This window comes from Dermacentor albipictus, chromosome 2 (assembly GCF_038994185.2).
Source record: "Dermacentor albipictus isolate Rhodes 1998 colony chromosome 2, USDA_Dalb.pri_finalv2, whole genome shotgun sequence".
Classification (NCBI taxonomy): Eukaryota; Metazoa; Arthropoda; class Arachnida; order Ixodida; family Ixodidae; genus Dermacentor; species Dermacentor albipictus.
Genome location: NC_091822.1, coordinates 202,068,413 through 202,087,792, shown reverse-complemented (window position 1 = coordinate 202,087,792; position 19,380 = coordinate 202,068,413). Strand labels below are relative to the sequence as shown.

At 47.9% G+C, this 19,380-nt stretch overlaps 1 protein-coding gene across 3 annotated transcripts in view; it reads right to left on the bottom strand.

Annotated features, from left to right (window-relative positions):
* Positions 1–19,380, bottom strand: part of mTor (serine/threonine-protein kinase Tor) — a 504,957-nt gene that overhangs the window by 329,621 nt on the left and 155,956 nt on the right. For all 3 annotated transcript variants that reach the window (XM_065435416.1, XM_065435418.1, XM_065435417.2), the window contains one exon: positions 8,485–8,607. In XM_065435416.1, the coding sequence (XP_065291488.1) occupies positions 8,485–8,607 (123 nt within the window). The remainder of the gene's footprint in view (positions 1–8,484; positions 8,608–19,380) is intronic.

Below are 19,380 nucleotides of genomic sequence, written 5' to 3'. Positions count from 1 at the left end.
CTCATGCTCGCTCATGACGGCCGCGAAAGAGAACAGCGCGCCGTCACGCGATTTTTCCCTTTCTATTTTGGTGCGGAGGAGCGGACACAGCTCCGTACAGTGCGGAAGCCACGACTGGGCACGAAGAGTTTGAAGTGGTGGCGTTTTTGTTGCTTTTGTGCTTTTGCTCCTTTTCCGCGTGCCATCGACGGAGTAGCTGCTGTGCTTTGGACGGCGTTCTTTGTGTTAGACGTGGGCGACGGTGAAAGACCACCACAGGCGGCTGAGACGCTGCACTCGCTCGAAGTTCTGAGGCGTGCTATGGCCGCGGATGAAATCAGCGATGACACGTGCACGCGTTCTTATGGATTCGAACAAAGTCTGCTAAGTGACCTGACAAAGAAAAAGAAGCAGAAGGACATTAGAGACTTTTTCTTCAAGAAATAAATGCTTTTTACGTATGTGTGCCTGAGTGAATTCACCTCTGACACTTAAATTTAGCTAGCTTTAATTGCTCCGATGATACGAATTTCGGCTAATACGAATATTTTTCGTGACCCCGTGAGATTCATATCATCGAGATTCCACTGTACTTTGTCTCCAGGATTGAGCTCTCGCATCTTGGCTTTCCTGTCATAATACGTTTTCTGTTGCTGTTTCGCTTTCGTGAGCTCTTGCATGGCGATGGTGCACGTACGCTCTAGCCGTTGACGCAGTTCCGTGATGTATTCATTAGAAGATTTCGTGTCGTTATCTAAACAGGGCTTTGTCCACAATTCCTTTAGCACAGCCATCGGGCCACGGACATAGCGCCCATACAATAGTTCAAATGGCGAGTAACTGATGCTGCTCTTTGACACTTCTCGGTACGCGAAGAGTAGCGGGCCGAGGTAGCGGTCCCAACATTTAGGTCGCTCTTGGCACATGGGTCCTAGCGCGCGCTTTAACGTGCCGTTAAATCGTTCCACTAATCCATTTGCCATAGGGTGGTACGGTGTGGCAGGCGATTGCTTAATTGACAGAAGACGACTGAACTCCTTCATCACAGCTGACATGAAAAAAAATAGGATCCGCGGTCGCTGACAATCTCCCGTGGTAAACCCACTCGGGAAAACCATTCAACGAGTCCTTCCACAACAGTTCTAGACTCTGTAGATGGCAGGGCGATAGCGCCATGGTATCTGGTGGCGAAGTCAACCATAGTAAGGATGCAGCGGTTGCCTTTATCTGAAGTTGGGGATAAAGGACCAATAATATCGATGCCTTCGCGAGCAAAGGGAGTGTCAATTACAGGAATCGTACCCAATAGGGCGCGTCCGACTAAATGGCGTGGCACCGTTCATTGACAGATGTCGCCCGATTTAACAAACCGTTTCGTCTCCGACTGGACCCCTGGCCAGTAAAATTCAGCAACAATTCCATCCACCGTTCTCGTCACACCCTGGGGACCGGCAAGGATCCCTTCATGAGCCAACTTCATCACCATCCCCCTGAGATCTGTAGGTAATATTTGCTTGCGCGGCCATCCGCGACCATCATCTTGCCGACCTTTTCGAAGCATCTCCTCAGAGACCCATCGTCCCTCTGTAAAGCTTTTAATTTGCCTTGCTCTATTCCAGTGACTGCGGATTGCGGGTCAGGCAGTGTAGACAGGGACCGTATCCTCGTTTCCTTTGTCACAGCAACGAGCTCAGTACCAGATTCGTAGTTTTCTATATGTCTCAAGGAGGCGGCTGCATTTTTAGGTGTGGACAACGTTTGGCCCTCTACGTCTAGTAGCTCTGCATGAGCGGTGGATGACATCCTGTTGGCAGGGTAACTCGTCTTGTCGCTGTTATGTTTCAGCGAAGACCAGAATTGGCCGGGTCATCAGGTGCACGGGCACCTTCCATGTTTCCCAATACCACATCATACAGGGGATCTCACATACATTTAACTCGCGCGACGCCTGTAAACAATGGACTGTCGAAGTATACTATCGCTTCCGGTAAGTAGTGAATTGTGCGGTCCAGCAACATTACTGGACTTTTTCGTTCTTATCATTTTGTCCTCAGGTACCAAAGAGAGTCGCACGACTACGGTATTGCAGCCAGTGTCTTGTAAGACAGACACCGGTTGTAATTCGAGGAAGCCTCTTCCCACTGGCAGGTTTCCACTGTCACATTTTGGGCCTTGTCGCATTAATGTCATGTTGACTATTGGGACCGTTTTGCCACGTTGACGCACGACGTATCCCCCACCTTCTTCTGTCGGCTTTTCGGCTTGCGACCGAGCCAGAATACACGAAGCTTGTCCTTGATTTTCCCTTCTTGAGGCTTCACCTCCTTGTCCCTTTCTGCTGGACCATCTGCGACCTGTAGAGTTCTCTTTAGTCCGGGACCAGCACTCCGAAGGTCGATGTCCTGCTTTATCACAAAGGAAACACCGAGTAGTTGTGCGCGGCATCGCCGTTGGAGGTTCAGTCTTGCGAGCAGAGTCTAACACGATCTCCTCGGACAACTTTTCTCTACCTAGATTGGTCAGGTTTTGTGCCTCTATAAAACAATCGGCATTCTTTGACAACGTAGCAAGGGTCTGACAGTTCCTTTCTTTCAGAAACACTCGCAGCGACGCAGAGCATCTTCTCAAAAACTGTTCAGCAATCATGGTGTCCCTGATGGAGTGGAAGGTCCTCTCAATATGGGACATTTCAAGCCAGTGGTCAAAGTAGCCCAATATTCTACCTGCATATTGTAGACCAGTCTCATTGTCTTCGGGCCTTGCGTTTTGAAACTTTTCTCGGTATCCCTCAGCGGTGCACCGAAAGCGCTGAAGGAGAGTAGCCTTCAGCTGGTCATAGTCTAGGGCTGCATTAGAATGAAGCCGTCCTATGACCGTCAACGCTTCTTCTGTCAGGCAAAGGTTGAGGGAGAGTGCCCATTTTGCGCGGGGCCATTCCTGACTCATTGCCACTCGCTCAAAACATTGCAAGTAGGCGTCTAAATCGTCCCAGGCTTCGTTAAATGTGGCGATCAACTTATGGGGACTGAATAGCTCAGGAGCCGCCCTGGTAACCGACTGTTCCGTAGTTCTGTCACTCTGTGCGCTTTGTGCGGCAGCATTCTTTTCCTGGAGCTCGATCTTAAGCTTTAGCACCCGTTCTTCCACTTCTAATCGTAGACGCTCTTGTTCTGCCTGCGCTTTCACGTATTCCTGATGTTGGGTGCGCTGGTCGCGTTCCCTCACGATTTCTGTATCAATCCAACGTTTTAACTCCGCTCCTGTCATTCCTAGCTCTTTCCCTATGACATGCAACCTCTCAATCTCCATCGTCCCTCTTGCACGTTTGAAAATCCTGGCAGGTTCGCCAAAATTTGTGATTTGAAGATGTGAATTTGTGATTTGAAGATGTGGGCCCAGGCCTCAAACATACAGGGATGGCACGATGAACACAGAGAGGCTTTAATGACACAGGGACAGGACTAGGATAACGTACACGATAACACACACAGTTCCTTTCATGAGTGTCTGTCGCTCAGGTATAGTCATGCTCAGCGTCAATGTAGGAAGGCGTCCGATAGCGCATCGGTATCACACACTCATGGCACGAAGACGTGCAAAGATGAATCTGGAGCAGCGAGTGGCACAGGCGCTGGAGGCCGGGGCGGATGACCGGCACACGACGAGCCACTTGCGTGACAGCTGGGTCGGGACGTCTGCTCGCCACAGGGTAGACTGTTCAGAAGGCTTAGGTGCACCGGATGCTTGCCCAGCAGTGGAGCAGGCCGGTTGAGGCCCAAGGACAGCCCAGCCTGTTCTGCCAGCAAACCCAGGAACACCGGCCTTGGGTATACGAACTGCTTGGCTCGTTCGGAAGGCCAGCCCAGGCAGCTCAGGCAGATCGCATGGCTGCCGTTTCTACCCAGACACCGGCCCCTCTTCGTCCGTCGCCGCCGCACAGCAGTCACGCACATTCGGCCGCGACATTCAAATCGTCCAAACTCCTATCACATGGAGATTATTTTGGTAAATATTTTGTGTAATTTTTCAGTTCTTTAGAACAATAACAACAACAAGGGCAACACATGACTGAAGTCATGTGTTGCCCTCATTCTATTGGAGAACAGCTTATGAATGTTTTATACAATACTGAAAGCAAGCTAATGGGCCCATAATTTTTTAATTCCTTAACGTCTCCTTTTTTGCGGATTAGTATACTGTCGGCATTGTTCCAGTTCTGTGAAACACTTGAAGTTGTGAGACATTGCAATCTTTTCAAGCATGATATCTCATCCATCTACGATTAAATAGACTGTTATTCCATCTTCTCCTGCCACTTTTCCCCTAGTCATGTCTTGCAAGCGCTCCCAACTTCATCACTAGTTATAGAAGGGGCCTCTGTATCCTGTTCATTACTATTTTGAATGGTAACATGTCTGCTCTGGGCACTGTACACATCAGTACAAAATTATTCTGCTGCTTTTACTATAACTTCGAAATTGCTGATGATACTAAGTCATCATTCCCCATCCAACCTAATGCAATTAAACTGTATTTCTACGCTAGAAGCCCGCAGAAAATTTAGTCGCCTTTCATTTCTTTATAATTGTATGTTTGGTAACATAAAAATAGATCTACCTGACTGTATAAAACCCTTAACAACACGACGCACACGCCATGGCCATGAATTTGCACTAACCCCAATCTTTGCCCGATCAAAGGCTTTCAAATTCAGTTATTTTCCAAGAACTGTGGAAGAATGGAATTCTTTGCCTTCTGATATTTTTGGTTCCGATAATTTTCTCGTTGAGTTGGAGTGTTACCTTCTCTCTTAAGCTTTATTTATCTTTTTTTTTCTTTTTGCTTTTCTTCTTTCTTGCTTCTTTTTTTTGTTGTCTGTTGCTTTGCACATTCATGTTGGATGTAACCCACACCTGCTTGGGCCACCACATTGGCCTGCAGTATTTTGAAATAAATAAATAATACTACCCGGCTTATCTTTCAGTGCATACATCTTGGCTTGTCCGATACCAAGTTTTTTTATGACTGATTTCATGTGGCATCCATTTTGCTTCTTCAGTCTTTCTCTCGTTATAATATCTAATATTCCTTACTTTTTCCTTGTTGATCAGTTGTGACAGTTCTGCGAATTCTATCTGATCTCTTGAGTTGGACATTTCATGCTTTGTCATTTCCTTATTAGGTCCTTTGTTACTTCAGAGAGCTCACCTACTGGTTGCCTTGGTGCCTTACCTCCCACTTCAATTGTTGCCTCTGAAATCAACCTAGTTACGGTTTCATTCATTACCTCTACGTCAACTTCATCTCTTTGTTCTAAAGCTGCATATTTGTTTGCAAGCAGCAGGCTGAATTGGTCTGCTTTTAGCCTTACTGCGTCTAGGTTGGCCTGTTTCTTCTTGGCTAATTTTACTTTCTCTCTCTTCATATTGAGAGAAATCCTAGACCTTGCTAACCTATGATCCCTGCACTTTACCCTACCTAACATTTCTACATACTGCACTATGCTGAGGTCGGCAGACAGTATGAAATCTATTTCATTTCTTGTTTCTCCATTAGGGCTTTACCAAGTCCATTTCCAGTTGCTATACTTCCTGAAGAAAGTATTTATTATGCTGAGCTTATTCCTTTCCATGAATTCCGCCAAAATCTTTTCTCTAGTGTTCCTAGAATCAATGCTATAGTTGTCAATTGCTTGTTCACTAGCCTGCTTTTTCCCCACTGCTGCATTGAGGTCAGCTGTGACTACAGTGAATTTGTACTTATCTCATCGCTAATTGAAGAAATTCATAAAACTGTTCTACTTCTTCATAATTGTGACTGGAGGTTGGTGTACAGGCTTTAACTACATTTATTTATACCTCCTATTCAGCTTTATTACGACTACTGCTACCCTTGAATTATTGCTGAGAATTCATCAATGTTGCCCGCTATGTCCTTATGGATTAGAAATCCTACCCTGTATTATCTCTTATCTGTAAGTCTTCTGTAGCAAAGGATGTGACCGTTAGCACTGTATAAGCCTCACCAGTTCTTGTAACCTCATTAAGGTCAGTAATACCCCACACAATGCCTGATCATTCCTCAGAGTCCTGCTAAGCTAGCTTCACTTGAGAGGGTTTGCATGTTGAATGTTGCCAGGCTCAGTTTCCAGTGGTGGGCTGTCCTGATCCAGACATTCTTGGCACCCTCTGCCACGATGAAGGTGTGACCGACGTCTCGGTCCAGTGCTCCACAGCTGCTAGGGACTGAGGGCCATGGGTTAATTGTAGGGGTCATGAGGGACGTAGTGGCCGAATACTGCATCAGGGAGGCCAATTCCTGTTGTGGTGAGGAAGTGCCTTTGTTGAAGCTTAGTGGGCGTTCCTAATTTGGTTGCACCTAGACTAATGTAGCCCCCCTGGCTCTCGGCATATTTATTTTCTTTTTTTTTTGCCAGTGTCAGGCATCGCTCTAAGCTGCTTCATATGCTACATATTTAGAAATAAAAACAACACTTGTGCTGCAGTACACTCGCAGTATGTGTGCAGAACTTATGGACGTTGTTTATTCATAGTTCATTATGATGAGCTGCTTACACTGCCTGCTCTTGAGAGCAAGTACGTGCATGCATATGTTGACTGCCTCATGCAAATCGAGCCACTCCAAATGATGGGCGAGTTTATCCTGAAGAAAGTACTGCTTTGACGAGTTTGATGCTCATGCATGCATGTCTTTACCAGTTGGAGGAAAGTACTGGCCAAGCTGTTAAAAAATAAAGGCTGGCGCATCTCTCAAACCTTGGTTCCATATGGCCTGCACGTCGCATTCAGCATGTTGCCTTCACATCGGTAAATGGAAAAGGTGTTGTTACATGTGAACAAATATGCGCACGCTGGAGCAGGATGATGAGAAGCTACTTCAGCAACACAAGCGACAAAAAAGAAAAATGGAACGGCCACCGCAAGAGACTGCTTCAGCAAATGCTACTACTGCACAGAGATGAGAAGTGGTGGCAGCATGTGCGTTGTGACAACTGCGGTATCCGCTGGCACTGTTGCGTAGGCATTAACCTGTTCTGTCTTCCCCATGTTTCTCTCCTTTCCACTGGCAATGATTGTGGTGGGGGCATTCACATCGCGGGCTAGCCACTGTTGGTTGCTCACAATGGCAGCACTGGTATTCACCTCCTGGCAGCACCATGTTTCCACATGTTTTCCTCTTGTCCGCCGACACCTCGGTGTCTAGGACTTGAGTTTGCGCACGGTGCCTTTACCTGTGCGGTGAGCGCATACTTTGTGTTGATCCTTTCCAGACACTAAACTGAAGAGCAGTGCCTAGTGCTCGCACGAGGTTGTACCACACCCCCCTTATCGAAGGCCCAAGCCGAAGGAGATTGCCTGAGCTTTCACAAGTTGGCCCCACTGGTTATCGCAAGAGCAAGTAGCATAGCCGCCAGGACTTTCCCTAGCGGCGTGTCCCAGCGCGAGTCCTTGCTCTCGCAGCGACAGGCTATAGGTGCCCCTGTCTGTATTTTTGCCTTTGGTGCGGGAGCCCTTTGGTTCTCGCGAACCCTTAGGACCGGGCGTTTGTGCAGTATTGGGTGCCGCTGGAGACAATAAATGGTTTCTGCCATAGCAGGGCATTACTGTCTTCTCTTGCATGCACAGCACTCGATAGCCCCTTTGCGGGCTGAGCGCATGAGCAGTGGCACAGTAGAGGCAACGGCTGACTTGGCCCTGTGGCTCACTAAGCTTGAACCCGCAGTCATGGGTACTCCTGTCAGACTCTAGGACTCCATAACGTCATGTCCATCAAATTTAGTTGAAGTGGAGGCTTCTAGAGGGGTTGCTTACTGGAAAAAGGTCAGTTGGACGCTAGTGCACGTTTTGTTCTTTCACATTGCATATTTTTGGCGCTCAGAGGGTTGTCCGAATTAACCGGTGTGCAGCCAAATACATCCAAAATAAGGGGAGTTTGATGCCATTAAATAATGCATACGCCTACTAGAACAAGAGTACAAGTCTAAATTTACCGACTTTCTGAATTAACGAGGGTAGAGTCCACGATGCTTTACTGCATATATACTTTTTTACATGATTGCAGCCATATCATAGTGCAGAATTACTAGAACTATAAAACAGGAGCAAAACAGAAGGATAAATACACAGTGAGCATGGCTATAGTAATGGTAAGTGTTTAGGAGTGGCCCTAAACTGCTGAGGCACATGAGATGCACAGAAGTTAAGAGGCACAGAACAGTGACATGACACCGGATCAAGCATCTTCCACAACAGCTGAGACTTGTAGCTTCTAGCATAGCATGACAGACAAAAGAAGAAGCCGTGGATGCAGTAGTGAAGTACAACTATTTACTCTATAATAACTCCGCCTATGCAAGACACATTTGTGTGAGTGGAGGTTTATGATACACTGCCTTTTTACAGACAAGAAATCTTTAAGTGTCAATGAAAGGTGTTGTGGAAACCTTTTAACAACGTATTTGGTGAGCAACAAGTGGTAACTTACAGCCAGAATGGGCTCCATGTATGGTCGTATAAGTCCTGGTGCATTGGACAGAAGGTGACCCAGCATTTTGGCAGCCTGCTCCTTGTTTCGGACCACCCCTGAGTGCTCCAACTCCGTCAGATTCTTGAAAAATTGAAAACAGAGCACAGGAAAGATGCAGTCACAAAAATGGACTAAAATGAGCTAAAACATCAGTAATGCTATAATGAACATATGCTGTGTTGAAAAAGCAATGGCACACTTTTGTTACAGAACATGAATATTGTTACGGTGGGAAAAGAGGACAATGTCGTCGACAGTGAAGACGACGATGTGGTGACAGCCTCTCTGGATTCTCAGCTGCTGTTTATGTATGCCTTGTATATACATAGCGTAAATAGTTTTATCCCCATGACATCTTCGTGGATATGCGGGGTACGCATCTTCACTGCCGACAGCATTGTCCTCCGCGAATTGTAAGCCACAAACTCAAAGCAGCGTTTCCTGCCTCGCCTCAACAGACGTCTTGAAACAACACTACCGAGACGATACCACTGATCCAGTCCGTGGTTCGCCAGGAAATCGCTAGTCTTCCCAGCACCTGCTCCTTGAGTCCTCCTGATACCCTCCCTGCCCCTGGGCCTCGGTCCTATCGCAGTCCATCTCACAGTGCCAGTTATCCCTACATTGCCTGGAACCCATCAGACTGGCATACACCATCGACAGGCCGATCTGTTTCTGCTGCGGCCGAATCGGTCATGTTTCCCGTCACTGCAGGAGCTGTTGGCCGTCCCTTCCTCGAAACATTTCCTGGAATTCAAGTTTGCGCCAAAGTTTTTCACCCCGTCGCTTCTACGACCCTTCCGACGCATTGAGGCTCGCTTGCCCTCGCCTCAATGTTGCCAGCCATGTCCGCCCCAGCTTCACTTACCTACCCAGGACTGTCCCAGCATGAAAACTAGGCAATGCAGCACCTCAAAGTGGTGCTGCAATGTCAGATTTGCCACAAAATCCTCCTTTGACGCTGTTTACGAGACATAATTTTCTTCACGTCCATGTTGATGCCACACCCGTCCGTCACAGCACTCATAGATACTGGAGCACACATATCAATTATGACCAGCCGCCTACGCCGCCATTTAAGGAAAACTGTTTTGCCTGCCATTAATCGATTTGTACGAATTGCCGACGGTAGCACGGTGACCGTGGTCAGAATGTGTACTGCCCGTGTGAGCATTTCTGGCTGCCATATTGTCGTCCTTTCCACTGTGCTTGAGCAATGCCCCCATGACATCATACTAGGCTTGGACTTCCTCTCTGCCCATTTAGCGCTCATCGGTTGTTCCTAAAGTACTGTGCTTCTTCACCTGCCTCTACTGGACGTTCCTCCAACACCACAGCAAATTCGCCTAAGACCGACTGATTTTGTTCACGTTCCACCACAGGTCTTGACATACATTGAAATGAAAGCCTTCTATGCGAGTTCCCGATGGTAATTACATCTCCGCTTCCATAACTGCCATTGCTCTCACCCGCAATGTTACTGTCCCACATATAATACTAAGGGTCACAGACAATCGCACGTATCTCCTTGTGGTGAATTTCAGGCTAACTAAGCAAATTCTGCCTAAAGATATCACTCTGGCTATGAACACTGCTTTCGAAGTTAGCTGTGTTACGTTTCGCCTACGACGCGCAGTATAGCCGGCGCGGATGCAACGGACGCTGGGGCTTCGTTCAAAGCGGCGGACATTTTGGCCCGTTCGGAGCTGCCGCAACGCCTCCCCGCCAAGTGCGTCCAGGCATGTTTCAGTGCCACGTGTCTTTGTGTGTGTGCCCACGCTTGTCAAAGCGCGGCAGCCTGGGAGAGGAGCTCCCCAAGTGTGAAGCGAGGAGGTCTGACCGGCGCCAGCCCGGCTGATGCGTCACTACACTCGTCTCAACATGTCTCTCAGCTTGTCCGTGCCCCGCTGTCACGTGGCCTCGTCCCGTGACATTCCCTCTTGCCCTAACTCCGAGAGTATAAAAGCAGCTTCCCCCGGCCACCAGTAGAGAGGCTCCGAATTCTTCTGTCGAGTAGCGTGCTCTCCCGTCTCTCCACTTCGGTCGACCTGACCGGCCGCTCTTTTGCGATGCTAGAATAAACAAGTTGTTCTGTTAGCAGTCGACTCATGCTTTGCCAGGACCTTCGGATGCTTCCAGTTGTGCCCCAGGCCGCCAGACCAACGCTACCCTTGGGGCTTGCGACCCATTTGCAACAACGGGTGTCAGCGCTGAGATTACAATGGCTGCGTTGACAATTTTGTCGTCGACGCTTTCTGTTAGTCTTTCCTGTCTGCCAAATGTGCTGACAACGAGATTAGGAAAAGGATCGCCCAAATCTTAATCTTGCAGAGGCTGAACAGCTCTGCAGTCTATTGCTTTTGTACAAGGACATATTCAACCTAAGCAACCGACCCTTAGGCCAGATGTCACCTGTTAAACATAGTATACATACAGGTGATAATCCACCCATCCATCGGCGATCCTACAGAGTTTCAGTTTCAGAGCGCCACATTATCAAAATGGAAGTAGACAAGATGCTAGCGAAAGACATCACTAAGGCATCGTCAAGTCTCTGGGCGTCACTTGTCAAGCTGGCCAAAAGAAGGACGGCGCATGGAGATTCTCAGGGTTTCTACCAAGTTGACATTTCCAAATTGCCAGAGTTTTCCAAGTTTTCCCTGAGCACCTTTGTGAAATTCCTTGAATGAGCCAGAACTTTGTTTTATGTCAAGACAGGCTGACACTATGCTGCCTGATGCTGTCACTCTCTTGTAGGCATGTTGAAAAAAAAAAGACTTAATCCAGTTTGAATAGTAAGGAGTAATATCTATGTTATTTAAAAAGAAAAGAGAAAGAAGGTATTAGTAAAATGCACAGCAAAAAAAAGGCAGAACCCATTCCAAATTGAGTCGAACATATTCAAATATGAATGAAAAGGAGATGCATACAGAAGTAAATATTTTTGAATATGAGCTATTTCTATCAACTGATAGCAAGCTCATCAGTATGAGGACTGAACTCTGTCACAACTAAGGTTCTCTCTCAGCTGCTGGGAAGTCAACGTCAACTGTCCTAACATACTCTCAGCCCATACACAACACCTCAGTGTTGGCTTTCGCTGCTTTAAAGAGTTTATTTTGGTTTGGATGAGGGACACCTGCATCTCGGCGTCAGCCAACACTTTCTTTTTTGAGCTCAAGCTTCTTCAAAGAGGCGGCGGTACACTTCCTTTTCCATTAGTTCTGCAGTGCGTCGGTCCTCTCTGTTCTCATCCTCCTTCTGTCACGTGTTCACCCCACGGATCATTTGAAGCATCCTCTTTGTCAGTCGTACAGTCAACGTCCGATTTTTCGGACTCCCTAGGGGCCACAAAAACGTCCGAAAGAAATGAATGTCTTTAATTGCCCTTAAGGGCTAAAATTGCCACAGGCACGTCCGAAAATGCTCTTAAGGCCTGCCAGTACACTTATTAGGCATATCGGTGTTTGTACTGTGACAGGAGATGGGGGTGCACACTTGTATAATTAAGGAATACATACTGTGTCCCGTGACAATTGCCCCTTCCTTCGCTTGTTATGCTACACCGTGTAACACTGCTGTACTGAAGCGAAGCTAACTTTCGGAGACTGGCATTACCCAACGCGCAGTGCTTTGCGAGCTTCGAAGCCAATCGCGAGGATTACAAAGGCGGAGTAGGTGCCATTGCTGACAGCGGCAAATTCTTTTAATCAAAAACACGGCAACACATGGCAAGAAGCTTAATAGCGAACGTAGAAGCAGCTGGGCCTAACGCTGCCATGGTGGTGGGAGGCTACGGCTGCCAGCGGACCTGCGTGCGAGAGTGCCGGTTCCAGGCGGCGGTGGAGGCTTTGATTAATGCCATTTCAGAACTGCAGTCAGGGAAATATGCATGGACTATATGGAGTACGTGGTGGTGCCGCGAAGTCGTGCGAATTATCGGGCATGTCCGGAAAATCGGGCATCTGGACAATCGGTCGTTAACTGCTCTGGAAATACCTCATGCCGATGACACGGTGTCAATGACGATTCGTTGCGATTCCTCTGTTACTGGAGCCAGCATTAACACGACTTTTGTTCCCTTTCAATAAAATTACAGCTAATTTTCCCTGATAGAAGCACAAATTCCCTGAGTTTTCCGTGAGTATTTCCAGACACTTGAAATTCCCTGAGAATTCCCAGTTTTTCCAGTTGGTAGACACCCTGGATTCTGTGTTGATTACCACCACCTCAACCACATCACGAAGAAGGACGTTTACCCACCCCCTTGTGTATCGATGACGCTTTTGATTGCCTATACGGGGCACAGCATTTTTCCTCCATCGACCTATGATCCGGATATTGGCAAATCACTGTGGCTGATCTAGATCGTGAAAAGACTGCCTTTATAACGCCTGATGGTCTTTACCACATCAAAGTTATGGCTTCTGGGCTATGCAATGCTATGGCTATCTTCGAGCGTATGATGGACTCATTACTCCAAGGATTCAAGTGGTTGACTTGTCTCTGCTACCTAGATGATGTTATTGTGTTCTAGCCCTCATTCAGCGCACACATTGAGTGCCTTTCCAGCTGTACTTGCCGTTTTTCGCAAGGCCGGTCTACAGCTCAATTCCAAGAAATGTAACTTTGGCCACCGTGAGATTACTGTTCTTGGCCATGTCGTCAATGCGACTGGCATCCGACCGGACCCTGAGAAAATTTGCGCTGTGAAAGAGTTCCCGGTTCCACAGTCCGCAAAAGATGTCCGAAGTTTCGTAAGCCTTTGCTCTTACTTCCGTCACTTTGTTAAACATTTTGCCACCACAGCAAACCCCCCACAGATCTCCTGAAGAAAAGTGTGCTGTTTTCATGAGGATCCTCTCAGGCCGCCACCTTTTCTCACCTTACCACCATGCTCATCACCCCACCGATTCTAGGACACTTCACTACTTCAGCTCCTACAGAGGTGCGCCCCGATGCCTGTGGCCACGGAATCAGTGCAGTCTTGGCACAAATTCAACACAGCCATGAATGTGTCATCGCGTACGCTATCCATCTTTTGTCACCTGCGGAGCAAAACTACTCTATTACCGAGTACGAATGTTTAGCTGTTGTGTCGGCAGTAGGAAAATTCTGCCCCTATATATATGGCAGGCCCTTTTCTATTGTAACAGATGCCCACGCACTCTATTGGCTGTTGCCCTTAAAAGATCCCGCAGGGAGGCTTGGATGATTTGCTTTGCGGCTACAAGAGTATTCCTCTTAAGTGGTGTATAGGTCTGGTCACCTGCACAAGGACGCCAACTGCTTGTCCTGTTACCCTGTACACACGCTGCCAACGCCGACACGGACGCTTCCACAAGTGTTCTTTCCATTTTCCAGCTTTTGGACATGGCCAACGAGCAGCGCTGTGACGCTACTTTGAGGACCCTCATTGACCGAATGGAATCTGCTCCTACTGATCCATCATTATGGTGGTTCGTCCTCAATGACGGAATATTGTGTTGATGCATTTTTCATCCCGACGGTCTTTCCCTTCTCTTTCCACCTCCACTCAACTGTGCTTCAGGAGCTTCTAGGCGCCCCAACTGCCGGACACCTTGGGGTTGCTCACACTTACGACTGTGTGCACTGCCACTTCTACTGGCCTGGCCTCGCACGCTCTGTATGGTGCTATGTAGCTGCTTGCAAGCCCAGTCAACATCATCGCTTCTTTCTGGGTACTTACAGCTGATCTTCATTCCACCTGAGCCATTGTTTCGTATGGGTTTGGATCTCCCTGGCCCTTTCACCAAGTCCAGCTTTGGCAACAGGTGGATCGTGTCGCTACTGATTTTGTGACTCGCTATGCAATCACTCAGGCACTTCCCACGAGCTGCGCAACCGACGTCACAGATTTCCTGCTCCGGGATATCATTTTAGTGCATGGTGCCTTGTGACAGCTCTTTACCGACTGGGACTGCACTCTCCTCTCCCAAGTCATCGCTGATATCCTCCGCTCATGTTCTACCAAGCACGAACAGGCTGCCTACTATCATCCCCAGACCAATGGCCTTACTGAGCGACTTCATTGGAGCATTACTGACATGCTATTAAAATATGTTTCACCCAACCACAAGGACTGGGATGTGGCGCTCCCTTATGTCACGTTCACCTATAATTCATCACACCACGATACTGCTGGGTATTTCCCCCTTTACTTGCTCTTCGGTCGTGACCATGTATTACCATTGGACACTTCACTCCTCTTGGTACAGAATTCGAGGGCCGCGTATGCCCATGACGTCATCGCCCATGCTGACCATGCGCTCCAGCTTGCTCGTACTCATTAGTTGGCATCGCAGCAAACTCAACGGCATGCTTACCAATCGCCGCCATCGTGACACCCATTTTCCACCGGGTTCTCTCGTGCTACTTTGGTCCCCTTGCCGCCAAGTCGGGCTCTCCATAAAACTCCTTCCGTGCTACAAAGACCCTTACCGCGTTTTATGTCAAGTGACCAATGTCACTTACTACGAGATAATCCCTGTGACCTCCGTCCTGCCACCCGCTTCCACATCACATGATGTCGTACACGTCTCTCGGCTTAAGCCTTACTATGCACTTATCGATGGCCCCGTCTGAAGAACCGGGACGGTGCTTTTTCTGCCGGGGGTTGTGTCATAGTGGGAAAAGAGGACACAGTCGTCGACAGTGAGGATGACAAAGTGGCAACAACAGCCTCTCGGGATTTTCAGCTGCTGTTTATGTACGCCTTGTAAATACATTGTGTAAATAGTTTTATCCCCTCAACAATATCAATACTGCATGTGCATAAATACAAGGGCTTTATTTTTCCTTTCTTTTTTTATGAAGGGGAGCAAACTCAGCCCCTAGGCCACTTAGCATTGCAGAGAAGCCTGCCTCTTGATAGCAGGTGGCATGTGCCAACAGACAGCAACAGCGCAACTTGACGCCACAATGGGTAGTGGCGGGGACAGGGCTACAAATGCAACAAGAATCCTCACTTAAAAGTTTAAGTACAATGGTTTCACCCACTACAGTGAAGCACTTACACAAAGCCTTCCCAGGCAATGTGCGTCTGGCCTGTAGTTGCAGTGCTTTGTGGCTCCCCATTAGAATGTGGGTTGCAGCAACAGATTGCCCCATCATGCTACACTAGTAGGCCCTATTCTATGCCCATCAATATGGATGTAATATGCATTACTGGTTTGTGTTTTCAGTTTATCTTGCTTTATTACACCAAACACCACACAAAGGTAAGTCTGGCCGTATGCAGCCCTATTATCAACTTCCTAGCCACCCACACACATACAGTGAAATCTTGTTACTTACAATCTTAACAATCTTTCCAGAAATCCCCAGATGACTTCTCATGATTTCAATGTAAAAATATTTCAGTACTACGAACTTCAGTATACAGAACATTTCAGAATAACAATCGTTATTCAGTTTTCATGTCATGTTAAAACGCCTCAGTACTACTAAATAATATTCCGAAATCTGGAGGCTCTTAGATTTCCGTGTATTTTTCATAGCAGCCGAAACAGTAGTTTAGCAGACGACAAAGTGCAGAAAGCGGACACTGTGGCACCGGGGTTCGGAAAACCCAAGACTGTGCTAAAGAAAAAAAAAAATGATGCAGGAGAGAGAGAGAGAGAACTAAACTTTTATTTTCGGAAACGATAATCCAAGTCAGGAGTCGGTTCACCCTAGGTGGGTGGATTTCTTATTCCAGGAACCCTCTGGCTTGGGCTGCTTCCTTAGCCCGGGCAACAAGACTGAATTCTTTGTCCAGGTCATCAGAGGAAAGCTTGGCGTCCAATGTATCAGTGGTTGCATAGATCTGCAGTGAATAGGGACGCTCTTCTTGTCCTTCTCTGGGTGACTTGCATTGGAGTCTTGTGGAGTTTGTGAGGTGGGGCCTGCGGATGTGTCACGCAGTGGGCAATCCTGTACCATGTGTTGCAGGGTGTATGGGACGTCGCAGCGGGTGCATGTGTCCGAGTACTGCATAGGATATAGCCTGTGCATGATTATTCCTTGTATGTAGGTGTTTGTCTGTAGGTGGCGGAGGATGACTTCTTCCTCTTTGCTCGGATGTATGGTGAAGGGTACCGCTGAGTCGGTGGTGTCGCAGAAGCTCATTGTATTTCAAGGTGACGTCATCAATGTTGTTGGCCGACCTGGTGTGGGATTGCAGGAAAGCCCGGCTGGTATGCTCGTGGGCAGCGGTGTGTGCCGCCTCAATTCCTATCATGCCCTGATGGCCTGGAACCCAGTTGATTTGGGTGTCGGGGAGCGGCGTGCGTGCAATGTGACTTCAAAGTATTTTGAGTGCGGTTTCTGATATGCATCCTTTTTGATAGTTGCGAGTTGCTGCTTAGGAGTCCATTAGGATTACTGCTACTTCAGGGAAAGTTGTTATTGCCAGAGTGATTGCCATTTCCTCTGCAGTCTCGGCGGCTCTTGCTCGTATGGTGACAGCTGCGAGTTCTTTGCCTTGGTGACCCGCAACAGTTAAGGCAAAGGCGTTTCATTTAATATACCGAGCAGCATCGGTGTACCTCACATCAGGGTCGCTCGGGCATTTCTTGCTGAGTGCGCAGATTCTCCTTTTCCAATGCTCCTTATGGTAAGTTGGATGCATATTGCACGGTATACTTGCAACGCTGATACAGTCCCGGAGTGCGGGTGGGATTATTGCTTTCTGTTCTGTGTCTGCAATGTAGTTTTAGCTTTTACTGTAGTTGAGGTAGTGCAAAACTGCACCTACGGTGGGTGTGAGCTTGAGCCGCTCTAGTTGGCTGATTTTATGAGCCTCGACAAGCTCTTCCCATGCATTGTGGACGTCGAGCTTGAGGAGTTTCTCCGTTGATGCCATGGGTGGTAGGGTCAAGGCTACTTTGCCTTTTGAATGATAACATCGAGTTTATTGATTGAGCTGGCTTGAGTGTCAAGTAGAGAGTTCCATAGGAGATACGGCTAGCTAGGAGAGCTTGAATTATGCTTAACGTGTCTTGCTCCTTGAGTCCACTTCTTTGGTTTCTGATCCTCTTGACGAGGTGTGTAACTTGTAACAGTGTGCGCGTTGGATATGCGGGAGAGTGGTCACCCCTGATCTGTCCTTGTGGATGTGAAGTCCGAGCATGCAAACGGAGTCGACTGTAGGGATCTTGGTACCGTTGAGGGAGATGCTAGGATCGGGTTCGATATACATGGGTGGTCTTCCTCGTGTCCGTGCTCTCAGGACGAGAAACTCCGACATGTCGGGTGCGGATTAGAGACTGTAGTCTCGGAGGTAACTTTCGATAGTATCGATGGCGGGAGATAATTTTTTAATTATCTTTTCTGGAGGTGATGACACATTGAGTTTTGCGAGTGCATGCTGCGCCCAGGCAAGTGTCCCCTAGCAACGGAGGCTCTTCCTTCTTCCGCCCTTCTTTCTGCGCACGCCTCTTTCTTTCGCGCTTCTTTCTGCAGCCGTACTAGATACACATTGTGGAGAAATGTAACCTCCATACTCGCGGGGATGCCACTGTTGCACTTTGCACTTTCTCAAAGGTGGTGTTTACGCGCGATTATGCTTTGGAATAGTTCAGGTGTCTGCCTAGAGTGAGGCAGTTGCGGTGTCCACGGCAAGGAATGTGAAAACAAACAAACAAGAAACAAACAAGAAACGTTGCACTTGGAAGCAACATGGAGCTTCCTTTTTCAGTAGTTTCCTCAGTGTCGGTGTCTGCTTTGCATGCATCCCTCATGGAATCTATGGGAAAAAGCAACAACGCAGCCTGAGAGTCAACAGCAATGCTTTTGTGAATAGCTCAAACAGTGACAACTTATGAACTGATGGGTGGATGGGTGGAATGGTCAATTTTGAGATTTTTACCGTAATGACCTTACAGAATAACGAATGATTTTCGGTGGTCCCACGTGATTCATTATATGGAAATTTGACCATATGTACCTCACAATGGTTGATTGTTGCTCATTGCTCTCACGTGCGCAATACTTCCTGTTGAGCCCTGCCCGACAGCTGCACAAGCTCATGCTTGGTACACCCTCACATTTCCCCTAATAAGTGCAAGAGGAATTCCACCTAATAAGGGCACAAACCGATCCCCATCACTCAGTCCTTTCCATCACTTGTTGGATCAGTGGGTTCCTTCAGTCACTAGGAACAGCTACGTACAAGGCAGAGACGCCTTTGCTGTTGAACCTGCATCAGCAAAGCTCAGTGCATGTGCATCACAAAGACCAGCAACATTGAAGACAGTAGCTCTGCAGATCCTGTTATGGTGTTTCTCCCGAGTGGCCCTTGTACATTCTGGATGACTGTGAGCCACAGCCAGAGCACCCTGAATGTGTAGGCTCAATCCAACAGCAAATGTATTAGGTGTCAAAGGCGCCTCTGCTTGATGAGTCCACTTGCAGAAGTCCCATGCTGGGCACAGCTTTGGCCTGGAGCAGAGGAATGCCGGTGTGAAGCCAGTTATGGCACTTTCCAATGTGTGCAACGCCACTTCATTCGGCCTCTAGTCCCAGTCCTGTTTACTAAAGCAGTTCACAAGACACTGCCTGACTGCAGCATTATGCAACTGGTCGGTCACGTGCTGTGTCCCACCCTTTACGTCCCCAGTGCTCGAGGAACCTGCCTCCACAGTCTGTTCCTGAACGGTTTGCTGTTATCACTAGAAATGATGCACATGACATTGTGCCTACTAAACATTCGACTCAGGAGTTGCAGACAATGGCCCAATGAGATCTGCACTGAGTTAGTGCATGGTATGAGTAAGCCAAAAGCTGTCCATTAGCCCTCTTGGCTTTTTCTCAAGGAGGCTTGAATGCTTGGCACCGCTGGCAGCAATATAG